This window comes from Periplaneta americana, chromosome 1 (genome assembly GCF_040183065.1).
Source record: "Periplaneta americana isolate PAMFEO1 chromosome 1, P.americana_PAMFEO1_priV1, whole genome shotgun sequence".
NCBI classification, from domain to species: domain Eukaryota; kingdom Metazoa; phylum Arthropoda; class Insecta; order Blattodea; family Blattidae; genus Periplaneta; species Periplaneta americana.
In genome coordinates, this window is record NC_091117.1 from 189,651,120 (window position 1) to 189,675,535 (window position 24,416).

The window sequence follows — 24,416 nt, forward strand, 5'->3', positions numbered from 1 at the left end:
AAATGAGGAACAGAATAAAGATCATGCCATGGATAATTTTTTAATCATCTTTTAATGACACGAGATTATTCAATGACTGTAGAATTGTGATAGCGAGAAGGTATTTTGGCAAGATGAGATCGAGGATTCGCCATGTGATTGCCTGATATTTGCTTTATAGTTTGGTGAATGTGATCAGCAGAACCCACGCCAGAGCGAAGCCTCGGATCACAATCCAGTTCCTTGCTCTTTTCGATATGGCGATGACTGTGCCGTGATTAAGAAGTACTGTTATGGAAAGTGTATTTCATTACCCTCATAACTTTGTGAAACGCAGAAAGAAAGATTATCCCCTGCAATTAATTTATTATTCATTTTACTGTGGGATCAGCAGTCGTGTGTTTACTTATAAAGCTGAAATAAATATTAATTTTGCATGGAAAAAATATGCTATTAAGGTGATTCTATGATTAGAGGACATTTTCAGTTTCGTAAAAGATTACTTTTGAAGTTAGAAAAAGGGGTGTACTGGAATTGGTTCCCAAATCTGTGAATCGGTTCCCAGTTCGATACAGAGCTATACCCGAGTTGGTTCCAGGTTGATTTCATCTGTGTACTGCAATTGGTTTCCTCGGTAGACCAAGCCAGAAAACGTTTCCCTATCTATTTTATACACACTTAGGACCATCAACTACTGTCTACTGTAGTAGATAGGTTAAAAATGTTTTGTGAATAGCTGAAACGCTGCGTCGAATAACTTCATAATTTTATTTCTCTACTGGTAAAAATTTGTAACAAACGTGTCGCAGGAATGCATATCTACTTACACTGCCATCAGAAAGTTTTTCGATCTAACTTCCACAACACACTGCCACTCACTATAGCTTGGATCAGTGCTACCACACATACTATTAAACCAAAGAAAAAATAATTCCTTTCCTTCCTATAGTCAAATTAAATTCATGCATGATAATGACACAGAACTTGGGGGACAAAGATTAATAGTTCCTCATTGCTCTTTTATTGATGGAAAAATTACTTTTACGACAAATATTAATAAATTATTATACTTACATTGAAGTAAAAATACGTTTACTTCAGAAAAATAATATGACATTTGGGAAAATATATAATTTAATATTCAAACAGGCCATATGTGGGACATTCATGCTAAATGACAAATTGCATACCGTATATAATATTTTTCCTTCCTATTTTTCAGTAATTTTTCCAAGACAACTTAGGGGAAACTGAAGGGGTGTAGGCTTTCTTTATGGGAAACTGCTGAAATTTCTTTGCCAGCACAATAAACAGTTTTACAGAGCAGAGACATGAAATTGTCCCCTAATTGTAGAATTATCCATTACGTTCAGCCTTGTTATGGGAAGTGTGTTCTCAATCAGTGCTTGAGTTGGCTGCATTATGTATTATAATTATCAGGTATATGAGGACAGTAATATACAGAAAAGGACTTATTTGTTCATTAATAGTTACGACAACTTCATAACAAAAACAAGATGAAGAAGACTTTTTAAAGTATTTATTTACTTTAGAAGAGTCACAGATTTATCTTATATGATAAAGGTTATCAAAATTATATTTTCCATTTTATCTGTGTAAATGATTAAGTACGGGTACTCTTATCTGTAGATTTCGTAACACATATTAATGCATGTCAAGTACATTCACCTGCGACAAAATATTGAAAAATGTATTGCTAGAAAGCACCAATCATTCCTCGTTCGTTCAGAATTATCAAGTAGAGAGATTTAAATTGCAAATAAATTTTAGTCTATCAAATCGTGGAGGCAAGCATTCTAATGCATCTGAGTATTTCAATAAACTTTACCATTACCTTCAAATAACTGTCTTCATTTAATTAAGAAGAAAATACATGTAATATTTGCAGTGAATGAGAAGAAATCTAAAAGAAAACTACAGCTGTAAGTGTACAAGAGACTAGGTTAAATTTGCCAAGACTAATATACAAGTACTTATGTAAATTAACGAGACTGTAACAAAAAATATAGGAATATGTATGATAAGTCTTTCTTGTGTTAACACATTCAACCAAAAAGCCAGAAACTCAACACACTAGAACAATATGAAATATACAGACACACGAAAACACACCCCAACGATATTCTCAACACACAACTCAATTTCAAAACACATACACTCTTTGACTCTACACTACGAACGCACACACACAGGAAACAAGAGGCGCCAACACCAACAACAACCAGTACTGAAGATGATCCAAAATAGGTCGAAACATGTTAACAAGGTACGTTAAAATTTAACACAAGAAAGACTTATCATACATATTCCGAAGTGATACAGTGTTAAAAGTTATATAATCAAGATGTATAAAAAATATAGACTGCAGAAATTCGCCATTACGGTCTTTAGATAAAATTAAAAATAGAAAATGTTGAATAACATCTAGAGCTAGGCTGCCCACAGAGCCTTGTAATCAAAACTGCTGAAATCCTCTGCGGAAGAATTTACAGTTCAATTTTTTTTTTTTTTGGTTTATTTATAGTTGCTCCACCTGAAAAGTCATACAGCAAACTATCTGTTGGGAACGTAACAGTGTTGATACAGTGGATCCTCGAAAATTCAAGCCAACCCAATATGTGCCATCGCAATAGGAGTAAGCGACAACAGTGGCATTACTACATTATATATTTCATATGTTTTATAATTAAATATTGGTTACCAGTTTTTAAAAGTTATTTTTTTGTTCATGTATGCACCATTTCAGATAATATATCAACATAACATTAAACAGATATAAATGAAACTTACTAACAAAAAGTTATGTATGGTACTCATTAATAATAACTTCAGTACTGTAAAACACTTACATTTCTCATTTTCTAAATTAGGATTCCACTTTTTTGTACTTAAGGATAAAGTTAACAGAAGATGGTCATCTGTTAGACAAGAAGGTGTTGTACATTTATTGTGATTCATTTTTTGAAAATAATTAAGTGGATCCAAGCATAGCCTTGCGACAAACCACTTCTGATACATTTAGGTTTATCAGATAAGTCTTTGAAGTGTCTATCTAACTCATTTTTCATGATATGAGTTAGAAACGTCAGGTATCGTCTGCTGAGCTTGAGATATATCAGTTTCCTTAGGTCTACTTTGAAATGCCTTCCTACTATGTTGTGACTAACGTTTTACTCGATACAAAAATTGTTAAGCTGAATTGGAAATGAATATGAAATTCCTGTCAGTTTTTTTAAAGAAGACTGAATGACAACAGCTTCTCAAGCGAATAATAGCAGGCATTTCCCATATTTATTCTGCGTTTAATTTCCTCTCGAGTGTCATTTATATTTGTTACTGTTACTTAAATTTTATCACCTTTTCAAAGAATAAATTTCCAATGTTTATATTTCCATTTCGTACTATGTTCTAGTCTCGAGACATAATCATCAGGGAAAGGATTTATATGTAAATACATATTTACTTATAAAGCTAATATAATTTATATTTTGCATTATCTTTATGTTTCACAATGTGTAGGGTTGAAAAATCCTACTTTTATTTTCCATATTTTTCCATATTTTAGAGTTTAGTACATATTTTCGTTAATTTCCATATATTTTCCATATTTCATATAAAACAGTCCATATTATATTAGGTTTAACAATAAAACAAAACAAAATTCCATTAACTTTTAAAAATACATTTCAACAATAGAGATTTAAACACATGTTCAGTAATCCCTTTAACATCAGAGTTATTTGAAAATTAGCAGTCCTATCAACAATGGGAAAGTAAGTTACAAAACTGTATTAATTTAATTTAAAATTTTTAACAGACTTCAGTTGTGCAGCTCAACAGTTAAATGCCAGTCAGAGTACACATAGGTTCAGTTTTGTAAATCATACTATAAAGACGGTAAATATGCCAAAAGTACGTCATTCAGTCAATTTAAAATCAAAACTAACAAGTTACATTTCTGAATTTAAAGAAGATGGTTTATCAACTGACAATAAAATATTATTTTGTAATTTGTGTCAGTGTGCAGTATCATCTACACAAAAGTTCCTGGTGCAACAACACATTACAACTAGTAAACATCAGGCCAACAAACAACTAAATTCCAAGCAGAGACAATTGTTTTTAACACAACCAACAACATCGAATGTAAGATCTGAGTTTAACATCGACCTGTGCCGTTCTCTCATCTCTGCTGATATTCCTCTCTACAAACTAAAGAATAAGGTCTTCAGGGAATTCCTTGAAAAATATACTCAACATACAATCCCGGATGAGTCAACACTTAGGAAGACGTATGCTCCATCCATCTACGATGAGACAATACAGAAGATAAGAGATGAAATTAAAGATAGTTCAATTTGGGTTTCCATTGATGAGACTCCCGACAAAGAAGGTAGACTTGTTGGTAATGTAGTTATCGGTTTGTTAAGTGAACAATATTCTGAACGAATTCTTTTACATTGTGATGTTCTAGAAAAGTGCAATAACAAAACTATAGTTAAACTGTTCAACGAAGCTATGGGTATCCTGTGGCCAAAGGGTATTATGTACGATAATGTGTTATTCTTTATTAGCGATGCTGCCCCTTATATGGTCAAAGCTGGACAAGCATTATCTGTTGTATATCCTAAATTGACTCATTTTACTTGTGTGGCGCATGCATTTCATCGTGTGGCAGAAGTGGTCAGAGACAATTTCCCTAAAGTAGATTTGTTGATTTCATCAGTGAAAAAAGTATTTCTCAAAGCTCCCAGTAGAGTTAACGTGTTGAAAGAAATGTACCCTGAAATTCCATTGCCACCAAAGCCAATTTTAACTAGATGGGGTACATGGCTAGAAGCAGTTGAATATTATGCCGAACATATAGACTCTATTAACAATGTTCTCCTTGCATTGGACTCTGAAGATGCAGTCTCAATTGATACTGCGAAAACAGTTACCTGTGACATAAGTGTGAAGAATGACTTAGCTCACATTCAGCATACATTTTCATGCATCATAAAAACGCTCAAAAGTCTCCAAAATAGGCACCTTTCACTATCTGAAAGTTTTGAAATTATAAATAGTACAGTGGAACAACTGAATCGTGGTAGAGGTAAAGTTGCAGATGCAGTAAGAGCTAAGGTGGACACTGTACTTTCAAAAAACCCTGGATATGAAGAACTACAAAAGGTTGTTGCTGTGATGAGTGGTGAATCAACAGTGAAGATTAACTTGGACTTATCCCCAGCAGACATTGTGAAATTGAATTATGTACCAGTTACTTCTTGTGACGTCGAACGCTCTTTTAGTCAGTATAAATCTATCCTCAGAGACAATAGAAGAAGATTCACTTTTCAGCACTTGAAAGAAATGTTTGTAACCTATTGTTATGGTAACAGACAATAAAAATTGTGTTTTGTTGAAACTACATTGGAAGATAAGGTACGTCCATTATATTTTTTGTTTAGTTTGATTAAAATGTACCAATATTTAACGTACATAGTCATTTTTTTATAATTTTAAGTCCATATTTAATTCCATATTTTGGTAAAAATCCATATTTAATTCCATATTTTGGTAAAAATAACTACATATATATTTACATATTTCATATATTTTTAGTCCATATAAATCCGTTCCCTGATAATCATATACGGTACTTTGTTTTTTTCGAGATTTACTTTCAAACCTATTCATTACTTGCTTCAAGTAAAATTCCCGTACTTTCCCTAATAATTTGTAGATTTTCTACCAACATATTCACGTCATCTGCATAAACAAGCAGCTGATGTAACTCGTTCAATACTAAATCGTCTGTTTTCCTGGACTTTCCTAATGGCATATTTTAGAGAGTAAATTAGAATTCACACCTGAAAATGTTAATGAGTACTGGGCTCATATAAAAGCTGCAAACACATACCGGTAAAAATTTGTAAAAATGTAATTGTAATATTGTAAAATTTTAACTTGTTCCACATCTTAAAGCTTCATTGCTCATGTAAGATCTATGGAAGATAATAAATGAATGAATGAATGAATGAGGTAACATCAGAAGTAACAATAGAATAAAGAGAAAGTATGAGTATTGAGAAACCTTGAGTCACAGGGAAAATGTTGGAGAAGTTGGAGACAAGGAGACAATGGAAGAATACCAACAAAGAAAAAGGTAAAAGAAACTACAGGATACCAAAGAATGAACTAAGAAGAGAAACATTTTGTCAGGTTATGTCAATTTTAAACTAAAAAAGTTTTTTGAGTTATGGATACCGGTATGTTTTAAGTATTTACCTGATCAAACTGTAATATAAATTAAAAAATAATTTTTAAAATTCTTGAAATAAGAACCATTCACAACTGAACAATACCCAGTGTAAATCATAACAACTATTCATTATCTTTCTTACGGTTACAAAACTTGTAGAGTTGTCTTGATAATCCCTGTTGAATCTGAAGGCTCTGAGGATGGTGTCAAGTAGCACCGAAACAGCTGTAAACCACGCATGCTTACATAATTAACACGAGTAAGATCGCCATTTAATCAGTTAGTTACAAAACTGGTCTACTGTATCTCACCTTTAATTCTTTCGTTAGATCTCCAATTTTTTTTTTGTTAATCCCAATACATTCTCGACTTCATGTTGCCCCATACAGTCCAGACAAATCAGTTACCGGTAGAACAGTCCTGTGATTATGTACAACACCATGAACTGTCAAAACATTTTTCAAAAATCGTTGGTTAAATGTCTAATGCCAATTATATAAACCATTTTGTTGATATACAGTATTCGACACTGTACTGTTTCTTTATATTTAAAAAATTTTAACAATAAAATTAAGGTGTCTAAATTGCTTATCAGAGGCCTAATTACTGTTTACACATTCACAAATAACTATTCCTCAAGCTATCATAATGAAAATAGAGCAATTATTTCTGTAGCTAAAGAATAAGTGTTTCTAGAATTTTCCACAGCAAAACATTAAAGGATTGACAAACAATGTTTTCAATATCAAAGCTGAAAATACTCTAAATTTTTTTTATAGGATTCTGAAATTATGGTAAGCCATTTTAAAATTCAAACTGCTACATTATAGTACTTGTAATTATTTCTCTGCTAAAAATGGAATTCCTGATTTAGGGATTAGAATAGTTCCATCGGATAATGTAGGAGGAAGTTCTTAAATGGGTAAAACTGGGAAAACTGTTCACTTTTTAGATAATATTTTTTTAGAAGTTTGATTCTCTTATTTTTTATCAGTCACCATGCTCCACTGTAAAGTTAATTTGATGGAAATTCAACAGACTCGTATTAAATTAAAGCCTTTTTCTGCTCCTGCAAGCCTCAGAGCAATTCTTAGAGTTGTTCAAGTTAACTCAGTGCAAATAATGTAAAAACAAGCCAGAGAAAATGAAATAGCTGTTCTTAGAAAAATAGTACCAAAGAAAACCGGATCTTACAGAGTGAGAAGTAGTGCAATGAGAGAGAAATGTAATATTCAAGCAATAGGTGACTGGGTCCTAAAACGAAGAATGAAATGGAACATTATAGGCCTATATCTACAATATCAGATGACACAATAGTATAGCTAGAGAGGAATGCATTACCAGAGGGAAGAGAAGTCCTGGCAGTCCTGGGAAAAGATGGAAGGATTCTATATGAAACAGGTTTTAAGCCTACAATAAGTCTGAAGAAGAAGAAGGCGAAGAAGAAGTTAGACCATTATTCTAGGAAGAGTTTCTTCAGTGACGAAAGATCAGTGGTTAGACAATTCAGCAAATCTAAGTGCCAGATTTGTTGGTTTTTGCACCATAGCATAAGTAGATCTGATATCAGGAGCTATTCCTTAAGCAGGTATTACACATGAAAGCTTTACCTTATTCTTGACGTATACACACTTCATGCTGGTAAAGCTGCCCCATTAAATAGCGAGAATACTCAGGAGCAATATGCTTTATAATAGGTTCAATGACAAGTTTCCTTCTTCCTGCCTTCCCTGATGAATAGACAGTTCTGAAAAGTTGAATGCTTCTGAATCTATCTTACTTACTTATTTACAAATGGCTTTTAGAGAAGCCGAGGTTCATTGCCGCTCTCCCTTCTTTCTCCATTTTTTAATATTTTTCTATTTATTCTTTTTTTTTTTCGGTGTTTCCTTCCTTTCTCCATTTCTTAATTGCACTACTTCTTTCTTTCTTTTTCATTTCTCCTTCCTTGCTGAATTTCTTGATTTCTTTATTATTCTTTTCTTTTTAGGTGTTTCCTTTATCCATTTCTTGATTGCACTATTTTTTCTTTTCTTTTAAATTTTTGCTTTCTTTATACACTTCCTAATTCTCTATTTCATGGAACACTATCTGAAGAAGACAAGTCTGGAACTGGATACTATATCCCTTCAACACATGAAAAGTACTTCATCCCATGTTCTTCTGTTTCAAGCCTTGACACAGAGTTACTTGCTATTGATGCAGCTCTCCATTACTGCAAAGCTTCTCATTATAGGCAGCTCTGCATATTTACAGACTCAAAAACAGCCCTTCAAACAATAATCAAATATACAGCAACTGCTTATGCTTTCAGAGTTATACCTATTCTGCAATTAATAAATGTGCTTTGAAGCAAGAAAAAGAGACTTCAACTTCATCTTCATTGGATTTATTGTTGTGAAAACCATACCTGAAGAGAAACATTCATTAGATTTACAAGTATCTCTATATGCTACTAGTGCTGCATTTTGAGTGTAGAATACTCTCAATTTCTCCAGCTAATGCAACAACTACGTCTCGGTTCTACTGGAATATTACCAGAGCACCTTTCAAGTAAGAAAAAGAGACTTCAACTTCATCTTCATTGGATTTAATTAATTAATATTAGAGGAGAAAAATTCGCTCTGGCACCGGGGATCGAACCCGTGTCCTTGGTTCTATGTACCAAGCATACTCACCATTGAGCTATGCCGAAGTCCAATCCACAGCACCGAATCGAACCCCCCTCCTCCATTGTTTTTTCCCTTTGTCGCCTGACTCCCAGTTGGGCATGTATGTTAACATTTTATATTAAGTCAACTGCCATTATACAAGAAGCGCACTCAGTTGAGTGACTTGGTGGCCAGGATTCCACAGTAATTTACACAGTAATCTGTACAGTAATATGCACTGTTGCTCGAAGAATCTACGTAAAGATTATTATTTTTTTGTTCCTAGAATACATCTGTTATGGTAACAATTAATTAGAGGAGAAAAATTTGCTCTGGCGCCAGGGATCGAATCCGGAAAAAACACTGGAGGAGGGGGGGGGGTTCGATCCGGTGCTGTGGATTGGACTTCGGGGTAGCTCAATGGTGAGAGCACTTGGTACATAGAACCAAGGGCCCAGGTTCGATCCCCGGTGCCGGAGCAAATTTTTCTCCTCTAATATTAATTGTTACCATAATAGATGTATTCTGTAGGAACAAAAAAATAATAATCTTTATGTAGATTCTTTGGATTTGATTTATTGAGGTCATAAAGTGCAAAATGAAGGTAATTGATGTTCACTTCTTGTGTCCATCTAGTATTTAGAGGTTAAGGTTAGTAGAATGTGTCGGACAGAAATTGAAGAATGGAAATAGGCCCTATACATATTTCTTTAGTAAGGAATGAGTGAGCTTAGTATGTCAAATTCCGAGACAAGTGATAATATTGAATTTTGTATCACTACTTGATCAGATTTAATATTGTAAGTAATAGTAAGTTATGACGTTATGAGTATGACTAATGCTTAACATGGTCATTAACATTCTTATTTTCAATTTCAGTCAAGCTTTCTTATAAGCATACATTAAATAATGTTTCACAGTATCAGTATATTAATATGAAAAGTAAGACTCGATTTTTTTTTCTACCATGTGATATCAATGCGAAAAAAGGTGGTTTAAACCAAAATAGTCAGGTCCTTTGTTTTTGTTTTTAAACTTTTTTTTTTCGAATCCTGCTTGTGATGGTGTGTTTAAGTACTAGTCCATTTTTATATCTGAAGCAGGGCCAGATTATTAAATCAAATCTCCATTGAGTTATTGAAGTTTTAAGCCATATCTTGATTCTTCTCACCGCAGAAAAATTCCTTTCACAAGTTCCAGAACTTCGGGAATAGGAGCAGCAGCCCTTAGAACTTTACGCAAATTTGGGTGTAGGTTTTTCTTTACCAGTTTGTTCAAATGATGAATCCAGAGCATTTAAATTCGACTGCTCTGTTTCTAATACAGTTTTTGAAAATTGAGAAAAGTTTCATCTACTTTCAAACAATAAACACTGTTCCTAAGAAATGAATTTTCCTTCTCAAAATCTAAGTTAGATCATCAACAGCATGTTTCAGGGACTGAACCTGTACCTTAATCTAGGTTACCAGCCAAAACATCTAGAACTTCGAAATACGCATTTGCCTTCCAATAATCCTGATCACTCTGACTATTTTGACTCTCCTCAGCCTTCCCAACAGATGAGAGTACAAAACTGCCTTTCAGCATCACATTTTCTTGATGTCTTCTTTTCTTGGACGCTTTTGGATTTTCTAAGCAGATGATGTGTTAACTGAAAACTTCAGTACTGGTATCCCTTCAGATTTTAAAAAATTCATTATCAGTTCTTTTCTCTTCTAATGTTTCTATAGTACCTTCTATCAATTTTCTAGCACCTCCAACTGTGACCTCAGCACTTTGCATATGTTTGCTTAACACGCGAATTTAAAAGAGGATTCCTTGAAGAAGAAACACTGACAATGAAACTCCCTACATACAGATTTCAAAATTTCAATAGCTTGTGTGAAGTTTTTATCTTCATTATTATAAGTTTCAAATATCAGTGCTTCCACTACAACACCATAGTGTTTAATAAGCAACTCACAATTGTGATATCTACCTTGTTGTAGGCTACTCAATGAAGTGATTTCAAATGGTTTTATTTTCATTGATTCTGTCACATTTTTTAGAATAAGCTAACATATGTTTAGAAGGTTTTGAAAAATGCACGTACAATGATTTAAGAACAATGAATAATATTTTTGAAGTTTCTATGCTTTTACAAGTATCTGTTAACCATACTATGAGTGTCACTCTGTGTGCATAGCAGTGAAAAAAACACCTCCAGGATACCTTTCCCCCATTTTATGCAGTCCTTCTACATTACCAGACATTACTGCTGCACCATCATATTTTTGAGATATATTATCGTCAATTCCCCGACACTTAAATTCTGAAAGACGCTTAAACAGTGGTCGAATTGGAAATAAATTACTGCCAGTATGCACAGACTTGTCTTGTGATACAACTATTTTGGGGATTTCTTAAATAAGACATTGCTCCCGCGCACAAATTGAATAACTGATAGGCCTATAAGACAGCACGCACTACTGCAGGAATGTCTAAGAGAACGCACAGAGTATGACGACCATGTCTTGAAAAGTAAATGTTATAAACAAATACATTAAGATTGCTAAAAAAAACTGAACTCACCGACTTACAGCAGTATTTCCAAAATTCTTGTAGACGAGGACTTTTTTTTTTAGCTTCCTTGGCCTTGCTGCATGATGTAAATTTCACATTCAAATTCATTTATAACGTGTTAACTGAAATAAGCTGTTCGTTTTATCCATAAATTTAGACTCTTTTTTCGCTTATCACACTCACATGTAAAACAAATATGTCGCACTTGCCAAAACCGAGCCCGTGCACCAACAGCCCAACAGGACGAAAAATAAAAACTAAACTTCATTCTATGTGACATACATCATGTCATGAGAATCCAGATCGTAACTGAAACTCAGCGTTGAATAAACGGATAAATCACATGATTGTCCATTGTTGCAATTAAAATTTTTAAATGATATTGACCACCGCCATCATTATCATAAATCAAATCAAACTGTTAGAACAAACAGTTAATGCTGTAATTTTAATTTTCTATAGCTTACTAGAAGCGAAATTGATATTATCAGCACTTATTTAATATATACCTTTTCAATTGCAGACAACTGTGTGATCAGCTTCACTAAATAACAGCCTATTTTTTATTTTTACTACCGGTATGCTCTTTGGCAAAAGAAACGTAATACTGTAGGTAAGTGGTTACAAACCGATCATAACGTGGAAAATCAAGGCCAACTCTACAGAGAAGTTTGTGAAGTAATTATTCCTGGGAAATATTTCTTCCCTTTCATTTTTTTTTTTTTGCAAGGGAAGGTAAACATTTTTTGATCTAGGGAAACACTGGTCCTTATTTGCTTATCGAACACATTGCTGATACTGTACTCATTTTAACTTGGTATTTTACAACACCTACTAAGCTAGAAAAGTCTTTAGTCCACGCATAATTTATTTGGACTACATTACATACTTGTAGGCTCATTACTGATCTTCACTTGTTTCTCCTCTCCTTTTGTTCGAGGTTCAACACAGCATTGTCCCTAATGCTTGAACAGTTTGCTCACCTGTATTCTAGAGTTTAGCGCGCATAAAATCAAATCAGTTAATTCTGCTGCATTTCGTTTGTTTCAGTAGTCAATTTCAGATCTTTCATGAATTCGTCATCAACATAACAAATGGAAAGAGATACTACAGAATGCAATGTTTTTATTAAACCTTTCTTTAAAGTAATTAGGTATCATAGTGGGCAAAAACCTCAGAAAATTAAAAAAAAATTACGCCTATTCTTTGACTCTTTTGTTTCATCATGTCCTCTTAATGACAAATTTGTCTTCCAAGAAGCATAATAATGTCAAAAATTATCAAATATTATATATTTCTTTCTATTTAATCTTTAGGTGCACTCGAAATTATAGACATGTCATTTTCCCTCTCTTTCAGATTTAGGCATTTAAGTATATTTTTCCATGCATGCTGAGTGGATCTTACTTTTTTCATGTTTATCAAGCTTTTCTTTATTTTTTCCTCAATTTCTCAAACCATATTTGAAGAATATATTCTCGGAAGAAAAAGATTTAGGCTAATTTGAATATTTGGCAAACATCTAGCAGAATACTGCATCGTTTTTTTTTTGCTATATTCTAGCCAGTGATATTGCTCCAAATAAATTTTAGGAAATGAACAGTGCTGTTTATCGAATTGTGACAATGGATAGTTGTAATAGAAGTAGCGGCGCTTTTGTTCTCATATTGTGCTTTTGAAACCTTTTGAAGAAAGTTTGTGATATGTTTCATCTTATAAAAATCTGAAATATCAGATCATTACCAATTCTTAAAAGTTGAAATAGGTCTACTGAAAATATACCAGTACAGTAACAAAATAACTAAGCTTTGCATATTAACACATATTAACAATTTATTAAATTATTTTAATACACCAATCAAAAGGACAAAGTAGGTTAATTTACCATAACTGACATCACATAGATAATATCACATTAAATTAAAACAAACACAATATTTATTGACACAGGCTTACTCAACACTGGGCAAACTCAACTCTTCTAATTTAAACTGAAAAAATATAAGTAGGACGGGCCTACTTAATTGATTTTTTGAGCTGAAGAATAACCCAAATTTAAGAAGGTAATAAATACAGAGGCTGGTATGTGAATTAAACCCGACTTGTATTAATAATGGGAAAGGAGCACATTGTTGAATGTAAGGAATACGATTCAAGAAATAAATAAATCATATACCTAATAAAGGAATGGATTTAATAATAATAATAATAATAATAATAATAATAATAATAATAATAATAATAATAATAATAATAATAATTATTATTATTATTATTATTATTATTGTTGTTGTTGTTGTTATCATAGATTAAATCAACAATATATAAAAAATATATGCCAAAACTACTAGTGTAAGTTCAAGGGAGGGGGGGGGGGGTTAAGCCACGTCCTCCACGAAATCCGACTATGGTTATTCGAAATGCTACATTCCACTTATTTTATAACTGCGTCATAAATTGTTCGATTCGAATTCTCACCAGTGCTCTACAGACAGTGCTCTGCATTGCTATGACATCTAGCGGCAGTTTGTGTACACTCACTACAATAAGTTACAGCTAAATTTATGGCGCTCGACATGGCTACCAATGTGATAATTTAAAGTACACCAAGTTCACTTGCAGTGAATTTGGGGTTATTTACGTTGTAGAGTTAGTTGTAACTAGATTTTTGTTTGTATCAGAATTTCATTTTGGATAACACTGTACCCACGATGTGTAGAGTACTGCCAAGCCAATGTTCCGTAATTCTGTTCAGTCCATAAGCAAACTGCTCTGCACCCGTGAGTGCAAGTGGTTTGTGTCAAAACAAAGATTAGGAAATTGCGTTGATATCTATTTTACTCGTTCATTAAATAAAATCCACTTGAAGTGATAGAGAGTATTTGTATTGAGTGTTTTATCTACATCATTTTAGCATTTAATTTAACATAAAACGTGTCTTTTGAAAAGCTGTGTATTGAATGTAACCATAATAAGTGGATAAACTGTGATAATTTTTTCTCGGTGTTTTGGAAAAAAAATCGTATTACGTGTGTTAAAATATGTGCACACTAGGTACCATGTCTTCTGTTGACTGCCAGTTTCAAAGAAACGATACCAGTGATGGGACATGGGGTGTCTATAAGACATTCATGACCCATTATATTCCTGATTCATGGATTCCAGTAATATCATTATTATCGACATTCGAATACCATCCTTGGGTCTTTTCAGTGATGGGATCAACATTAATTGGTCTTAGTGGCATATTTCCATTGCTTGTTATACCCATTGAAGAAGGAGCTAACCTCAAAACTGGAGGTAAGTTGCATTTTTCTTAGGAATGTGTTTCTGTACCGTACATTACACTGACTTGTGCAAGTAAATGTGACTTGCTAGTAAGTGGGGCTAATTAAGTTTATAAACAGTTTAGTCAGTGACAAAGGTGAGTGTTTTTTAAAACAAACTTTGACCTGTCAAGTTGTAAACCATATTTCACTATACGAGATAATGTTTGGCTGCAGTGAATTAAATAAATTTATATGATAGTGGTTTTTTATTAACGATGGGATCATTGTATAATTGCCATTCTGAGATTTTATTCAATTATTCAATGTCCTGAACATTCTAACCTCTTTATAATTTTAGCGTAAAACTTATCTATTGGCACTGCAATGATCGTTGTTGTTTTTAACTTTTTTTGAGACGTCACATCCAGTGACACAGATTTAAACTTGTATGTTCATCACAACCGTCTTTAGTTCTCATCCACCTGTGTTAAAGAACGCGAGAGGTGAAATGAGTATCAAAGTTTCATTTCCATTTTCCCAGATGTCTAAGTAAAGGTCTGGTTATTTTATGTTCATGATGCGCGACTAACGATTTAGCTGACTACTGCAACGATGACCTATTAATAATTATTTAATGATACGAAACTATTTTCTCCAACCTGTAGTGAATGGGGAGAGCAACAGAAAATTTCTTTCAGCATATGTGACTCATTTTTATGCAGGTTCCATATTTGTATATAACTTACAGATAGGTATACATAAAACATCTATAAATAACATCTGAATTACAAATTATCAACTTAAATATAAAACACAAAAAAGATCAAAATCGGCAGCAAGACCATTTGAACAGACAGGAACCTTAGAATTTTATTTCCAAAGGCTAAACTAGCGCTGAGTTGGTTCCCTTCGTACTCCGCTTACGCACCTTCAGCTGTCATAAGCTGTTTCCTCAGTCATACCAACATAATTTATGTGACATTACGAAAGTTTCACACTAATGTACACTGACGCTATGCGTTGCATATACGAATCTGTGACAGGTTAGGTTAGTTTAAGCTTTTGTTATGCCTTCCATATAATTATGTCTGTTTTTAAAAACATGTAATAACTTATTTTGTTACGTGAATGAGAAAATATTCAATTTGCCGTTAACAATTCAAAGAAGGTTTCGTCGAAGTTGCTGGAATTGTGACAAGTTGGCCAGAAATTCATTCACGCAATGATCAACAATATAATGATACTGCTTTCCAACTAATAATAATAATAATAATAATAATAATAATAATAATAATAATAATAATAATATTGACGCGCCTCCCTCCCCCCATTGAGGGTAGCCTTTACGGACTCGGTATATCCTCAAAAAATTAATATACATATGTAAACATAGATATTAAATTTTAAAGAAGGAAAACAAAGAAAAGGGCGTGATAAATTACAATTACAATTGCTATTAATGTGGCACCATGTGATTAATTAGGATTTGTGCGGAAGTAAGCGCTATACGGTACTTTAGAATACCGCGTACAAAGACTGTGCAAATTAAAAATAATTAAAAACATGTTTTTATTGATAGTACAAGGGTAGATAAATAAATACATAAAAAGAGAGATGCTCCTTGCACAAAAAATAAATACCGTAATTAAATAATGCAATAACGACGTATGTACTTACGCGATATTCTGAAGTCGTTCCGAAGTAAGTTTAAACATTAAATTTGTAATGCCCTGATGCAACATTATTTCGCCCTTAAAAAATTGTTCTAAAAATTTAATGAAGTTTGGTTATAGTAATAACATGGATTACATTTATTTCTTGTTTTAAATACACGGCTGCATTCATTTGTTGACAAAAGAAAAGAACAATATCCAATATCAACAACGGACATGGACTCTATTGTTGATATACTTGAGGATTAAATTTGTTCCGTGATGATGGCCGCATGGACATCAAGAAAAATGTGTCGGAAGCTCTCATTCAAAATTGAACATGGATTATAAGTTAATAGTATTTAGCTATTATATTGGTGCATTAATTTAAATGTCTATAAATTCCTCAACAGAATTCGTGCTTTACTTTCAAGCACTATCAAGTTTATTTATACTTTGGTGTATGTACAGTACATTAAACATTATCGTATTACAATAGTCTTGTTAACCTGAACTACGCTAATCCGAAAATCTGATTAATCCGAACAAAATTATTTTAAGAAAAAACCAAATTTATTGTAATAGTACAAAGTAGCGAAAAGGAAAAATTATATAAATTCACTCAATTTCTTTTTCGCTAAAAAATTATGAAAATAGCACATTCAAGGGTACTTAAAATTAGTGTTTTCGTACATAATTTACACATTTGTCATGCTCATAAAATCAGTAATTTTCTGTTGTCGTAATGAAGTGAACCTCTTGGTTCTGGTTCTAAAAATAGCAACAGAGTACTCCCACCACCGTATCTCAGCGCTCGTGAATAGCATGCATTGCATTACAGGAAATATTTCGGTTAATCCGAAAATCTTGTAATCCGAATAGGTCTTGGTTCGGAATAACGATACTCTACTTTATTCTGGAGAATTATGCAAAAAATTATCTCGCAAGTCAGATACGTCCGCTTGCATGTTGTTTTGGTTTGTAACGTTAATTTTAACTGCTGCACAATATTATGTAGCTAGTTGTTGATCAAACTGAAGCAAGCGTAACGTAAACACGAGATAAAAATTTGACATTAACTGCAAAATATGAAAGAAGAAGCGTTTTTTTTTTATTTCTTGTCTTGTATTATAAGTATATGAACATCTATCAGAGTAGACCTAAGTTAAAACATGCTTAAACAGTTCCAGTGGCATTGTTCTTTTGTGCGTAAGTTCTACTGTGAATAGAAATTTTGGTGTTAACTGTCTATTGATAGTTGCTATGGAAAAGTATTAATTTTTTGTTAAGATTGCATTGTGAGAATCAGGTTGAAAATAATTATGTAGGCCTACGACACAAATGTTAAAAATGACATTTTATTTTGTGAGCAGGGATGTTTGCGAACTAAACAATAGGCCGAGTGAAAGTAAGATTCTCTCATTGTGCATGGAAAAATATAGGCCATACTTATAAATGCACAAATCTGAAGTAGAGGGGAAGCGTCATGTCTGTGATTTCAGGGAACGGTAATTTGCTAGGAGACATCGTTGCACATAGGTCAGTTTTACACTAATCCTAAAAATCTTATTAAATATTGAACAAGTTCTGTATTATAACCTAAAATAAGACACTTTCCCCGACACTTATTCATAATAAGGTGAAACGAGCAACGCATCTTGTATTTTTGGTCCAGGGAAAATACTTCGTTTAACCGTGGTCTATATGCAACGACGTCTCCTAGCAAATTACCCAGGGAACGAACCTACTAACAAAATAATATACTTTTTGACCTGTGTGTCGTACACTATTTTTTAGACACCCCTTCATCCGCTCATTGTAATAAAACTATCTTAGAAGTAAGTCTACAAGAGGGATTATGGAATCGAACCATGTCTTGTCTGCAATTTCACAACAAATGAAGGCAAAATGTTAAAATTCGCAGAAGACTTTACTGTACCTTGGTTCATGGGTGAAACACGTGCACATCACAGTAGTTTTAAACGAATCCCGTTATAGTTTCTGTTTTGTAACTCTTTATTTGGTTCAGTTATATAAAAAACACTACTTAAAAGCTTCCATGGCTGCAAGTATCCAGCTGAATTCATATATTAAGACAGTCTATAATAAATGACAATAGATGGCGATGCGATTACATGATTGGACGCGGACGCCTTCTGTTGTTAAAATGTTATGTATCAGTTACATTTAATCGATCTTTTTCTGAGTGATCTCTTAGATAAAAAACATTCGCCTAGTAACCAAAAGGTTCTAGGATTGAAACTGGTGCGTCCACAGTGAAGCAATAAAAAGTACAATAAAAGTATACAGAGTTTAGTTGTACGTAGAGTAAGTAGAAATAAAGAAACATAGAGAAGAAGGAGGAGAGATAAGAGAAGAGAGCCATGAATAGAGAAGAATGGAGGGTAAGAAAAAATGGACATTTTCAGTTAGAGTTACGATTGCATGACGTGATCAGTTTCGTCATATACAGGTATCACTCATGGCAATTTACTATATTATTACAGTATTAACTAGATTAATGAAAGTTTCAGTTATGTATAGGCCTACTATGGATATTATTTTCTAAACATTTTAAAGTTTAATTAATCGCTGTAGCGATATGAAGCTGAAAAAGGAATTGTTAACGATCCCAAACAGCGCACATAGTAAATCTCCATAGCAGATTGATAAATGAAAAATATTGCAGCTCATACTAACTGTAAAGTTGCGAAATTGAAGCTCTAATAAAGTATTATCGAAAAATTTAGTTAGCCCTTGGCCCTTGCTCATTCATCTGGCGAAGGGAAATCACGCCCAACGACTCTCACAATACATACGCCATTGTTTCTTTAATGCAAGATTCTAACACAGTCTAGTATATATAGTCACGAAGCTCAATACGTAGGGAATATGCATCCATACATAGTTGCTAACCACTAGGATCGCTACTATCGCCTCATAACAGACAATGCGAAATAGTACTGGCACAGTCTGTTGTTCCTAGTACCCTCAACAACTCGAGATTCGTGACTGTATATAATTACTAGACTGTGATTCTAAGCAAATTGTCTAATCAATACAGTTAGTACGGGCAACAATTTTCTATTATATTTGTGCGTAAAATTTAAGGAAGGTTTCGATGTGAGCTCAGTAGCAGTCTCCTTGCCAGGTAAGCAATTCTTTAGAAATTGCGAGGTCTCATCTTTATTTTGTATAGATGATAGATGTAGCAATAAAATATGAATTTCGAAATTTGAAGGTCATGCACGTTTTCGAATCCTGTGTAAAAAGAAAAGAAAGGTAGTAGTATTATTCATGTTCCATGCGTGTAATAGTTATTCCATATAGCTACTTACAGCACTTTCTTCTACTCCCTAAAATAATAATTGAGTAACTCAGTGCCAGAGTTGCCTAAGCCACAATTACACTCAAAAAAGTTATTGAAGTCTAAACTTAGACCTCGTTTTTTTTAAATTATATCCTCTCAATTTGAAATTATTTCTCATTTACTATAATCTAATATTCATCTAGTACATCTACTTTGGCACACATAAAAATGTTAATTTATAGTCATTTTGTGCAGAAATCTGCGGCTAAAAAAATTGTGGTTTAGGCAACTCTGGCACTGAACCACTCAATTGGACAGATAATTCTGTCATGCTCCGTAATTAGAAATAAATTTATTCGGAGAGTATGGGCATTAAATGCCCACATTTTCGCTCTAAATGATAATGGCATATTTTGAATTTCATCGGCAAGTGTAGCAGGAAACGTTATATTCCTGTCATAATTATTACAATCATAATATTTTTTTTATTATTTTAGTAGGTTATTTTACTTACAATCATAATATGATCAGTGATCACCTACAATGAATAATTTAATATGTCCTGGCTTCAGCTGTTTTTAAATATACCGAATCTGTTTCCACAAGTTTACATTTTTCTGCTGGTTTAGTATATAATAATCTGTGTGGCGATATAGTGGACGTTTTATTTACTGTTACACAGCTTAATTTATCCTATTTCTAACCTTTGTCTTTGTTGCTGCAGTGTCTGTGTGGCCTAGCTAAACCTTAAGCCTGGTATACAGGTGAGTCTCGGTCAGGCATGGGGATTTTACTGGTAATTGAAAAATCCATAGTGATACTTGTGACGGACAAGATCGCAGTTGAAGTTTTCTTGGGATTCTCACGTTTCCCCATGATAGGCATAAACACCATTCTGACCGCTCTCTATTCCATTACCATATTCATAGCATTTCCCGATCACCAGTTAGCGAAGTGTGGTGACTGAAGAGGGCTGGCCTAAGAGAAGTGGGTTTATCTGCAAAAAAACCAGAATACACAGCAAACCATGGCTGTGGTCTGGTGTGGATGAAGATGCGCCTAGCTGGGGTCAGTGTAGTTGTTTACTAAAAAGATGGCTAGGCTCCCCCCCCCCACAATATGATGATAATCATTGTCTTGTAAGTTCCTAATTTTATAACATTGTGAATGCCATAATTGCCAATTAAAATTTCACTTCTGTTGAATGAATTGTAAGATAGCTACGCTTCGCAGTTATACCAAAATACAGTCTTGTCATTACCTGACAACAATTTTAAAGTGATTGTTTTCTTTTCTTTCTCTTTACAGTATTTAAATTGTGTTTTTATGTTTTTAAGTTTTGCGCTTTTTATTTCAATGTTTGATATTATAATTGAGCCGTTCAAAGCAGAAGTGGTGTAAGTCAAAATTGGATAATGAGGCTTAAAGTATAAATTCTGTAAAATACAGCGCAAAGTAGCAATTAATATGTCCTTCATGCTATTCACTGACTACTAATAGTTTAAATAAATTGAATATTAATTGCTGCTTTGGTAAGTATTTATTTACACTGCAAGTGGGCAAGCACCCGGTGGCAATGGTATACACAATAAAATTACAATACACAATACAATTATATACACAATACAGTAAGAATACTTACTTACTGGCTTTTAAGGAACCCGGAGGTTCATTGCCGCCCTCATATAAGCCCGCCATTGGTCCCTATCCTGAGCAAGATTAATCCATTCTCTACCATCATATCCCACCTCCCTCAAATCCATTTTAATATTATCCCATTCCGAGGCTTATTTGAAGGATTCGTAACAAGCTGTTTTTTACGGTAATGGGTTGTTAGCCCTTCGCCCAGCCCCCAAGCTGGAGGACCACCCCTCATTGGCTGTCCGCGACTGCTTATTCAATATATTCACAGCTACCCTCCATATCTGGAGGCCGTCTCCTCGATCCGCAACCTGAGGACGCGGCATGCCGTGGTGATAGGGACCCACAATACATGGAGAAAAATCGAAATACTCCCATAAAATCTGTCTCACAGTCACTTTGTTCACTACAACTGTCACCGAATTTGCAGCCCTATTGATGTGAGAAACTTTAAAAAGACTGAGCTACTCTAAGGTCTAATTTATACATTGTCGCTCACAATAAGAATACACAATACAATTTAACACAATAATTACATATGTATAGGCCCTACATAAGTTTCAGTAGTCTCTCACTTTACTCTCATCTCACACACTGTAGTGGTACTATGACGCATTTCACTGACACTTTAGGACACATTTCACTGACACTCTGTAACACATTTCACTGACACTGTAAAACCATAACTTCACTGACTCGCCTCGCTTCACTGATACAACAGTTCAAATAAGACAGATAATTACACCCTTATGCATACTTATAAACAGAACTACATTTAAGCTAAATATTTCTAGTCTAAGGCCCTCTTACACGCTATTTTTAAATAACTTACAATTCAAACCAAGGGAGTAATTCGTCAGGCTAAATAAATACATGTCATCTTAAAGAAATTAAATGTTAAATGTCACCTTAATTTTAATTTGCACTTTATACACAACTTTTTAAGTTATTCTTGAATCTCCTTAAGGAAGGACAGCCCTCAAAGACCACTGCAGGTAGGTCATTCCAATCATTTATAATTCTATTTAAAAATGAGAATTTAGCTACATCCGGTTTCTGTTTCCTACGTTTGATTTTAAAATCATGATCATTCCTACCATTAGTACATTGGCTTGTTGCGCTGTATTTTACAGAATTTTTACTTTAAACCTCTTTATCCATTTTTGATTTACACCACTTCTGCTCTCAACGGCTCAATTATTGAATATTTTATCTATCAGCTGAATAACATTTTAGTATAGAATTGTTAGACCAGAATAGACTTTTCAACGATTTTGTTCTTTTGTTTCATTCTCTATAAGAAATTAAGGTATCTCTTTTTATGTACATTAGCGTTCAAAGATATCGGACCCAGAATTGGGGCGTTCAGAGCACAAGGGAATCAAGTCACAAAAATAATCTTTTCAGAAAATTAGATTTTAAGTCTTTATGTATAGTTAATTACCCAAAGGTGAGTGTGATTTTAAAAATCTGCACCATTACAAAGATTGTGAGGACATGATTCTTTTATGCTCTGAAAGTAGGCTCATCTAAGGTATGTACAGACGAAATATCTCTCAGTTGACCAAAGTGGACTTGATTCACTTGTGCTCTTAACGCCTCAATTTTCTGATCGTGTAAGCGAACTTTCTAACCACGGGATAAGTCAGAACCAAAGATATATGGTAACAAATTGACAAAATTTGAAATAGTTCCGCTAAAAACTAGTTCTCAATAGGTGACTCTATTATTAGGACGAGTAAAAAAGTGTTTGGAAAAGTGTTGATGTAGATTAAGTATAAATTATTCTAATTATTGACGGTATCAGCGGCTTCCCGCTAAATCTAGTATTTTTTTACAGTAATTAGAAGTGGATGAAATTTTGAATTTTATTATGCTATAATATATTTATGTACTATTGGCGACACTGACTGTTATCTTCGCCATCTATTCATAGAAGTAATAACAAAAAACGCCACACTTACATGAACGAATTATCGATCATTATCGATTAGTAGGGGTCAAGTATTTTTAAACGTCAGTGTACCTAGCAGCAGCGTCCATGCCTTGTGCACCTTGTTGCCCGATAAAGTGCTAATTGGTTTTTCGGACACAACAGCCATACAATAAAGTGCCTAAACTTACAATTGAATTATGAAGACATTAGGCTACGTTCTTGCCTCCTTATATCTTATAAACATATTTCCAGCAGGACAGTCAACTTCTTGTCTGGTAATTGTTAACATTTAAACAGAAATAATGTCTTTCCCTGACTATAAATATTTATTACTGAAAAGCTACGCTAGATATAGGGACGCGGTTTTCAACAAATGATACATCAACTTACCAAGTTTTTATGGATACGTCTCAACAGGCTCCGTTCGTTGCCTGAAGAACGTCAGATCGAAACCCGAGTTCATGTCATGTTTTCGTCAAAATCTCAATTTTTCGACTCCCCAAATCCTAACATTTTATCTGTTGACATTTCTGGAAGTGTCTAGATTGTCTCTTCAGAGAAAAACGGACTTGCTTTAGACAATCATTGTGTCGCTCAGTTCCTTCCAGAATATCCGCAGCAAATGCAGCACTTCGGGGACGGTCGTCTGGTAACAAAACTTGCATGATTTGCACTTTGTACGTGATGAACTGTAGACATCTGTGCAAAATTGAACAGATAGGGCTACAATGTTTGGTTTTGGGAGTCTGAGAAACGAGATATTGGCGAGAGACATGGCATGAAATCTGGTATCGATTAGATGTTCTCCGGGAAACAAATGGGGCGCATATTGAAGTGTATACATGAAAACTTGGTAAGCTGAGATATCATTTACTGAAAACCACGAACCTGTATCTAGCGTAGTTTTTCAGTGCTGTTTATAATCGGGGAAAAACTTTGTTTACCCTATTTTAAAATCTTCTAGCATACTTTCATTTACACGTAGTTTCTTACATAAATATAAATTGTAACGAATTTGAATCTGAGAGTTGAATTGGCAACAATCCTCTATTCACTAATCATAACTTACTGTAGTCGAATGACTTCGTAATCTCATTCTTTAAAAATTTGGACGTGTGCGTTGTATCGTCCTACATAAAATAGCCTTTACT

At 33.7% G+C, this 24,416-nt stretch overlaps 2 protein-coding genes across 2 annotated transcripts in view; one reads left to right on the plus strand and one right to left on the minus strand.

Moving 5' to 3' along the window:
* FipoQ (F-box/LRR-repeat protein FipoQ) overlaps positions 1 to 24,416 on the minus strand; it is a 140,287-nt gene that overhangs the window by 61,565 nt on the left and 54,306 nt on the right. The gene's annotated exons all lie outside the window — the stretch shown is intronic.
* Zip99C (Zinc transporter Zip99C) overlaps positions 14,190 to 24,416 on the plus strand; it is a 109,246-nt gene continuing 99,019 nt past the window's right edge. Inside the window, exon 1 of the mRNA XM_069834165.1 lies at positions 14,190 to 14,757. Within this exon, the coding sequence (XP_069690266.1) occupies positions 14,499 to 14,757 (259 nt within the window). The 5' untranslated portion in view covers positions 14,190 to 14,498. The remainder of the gene's footprint in view (positions 14,758 to 24,416) is intronic.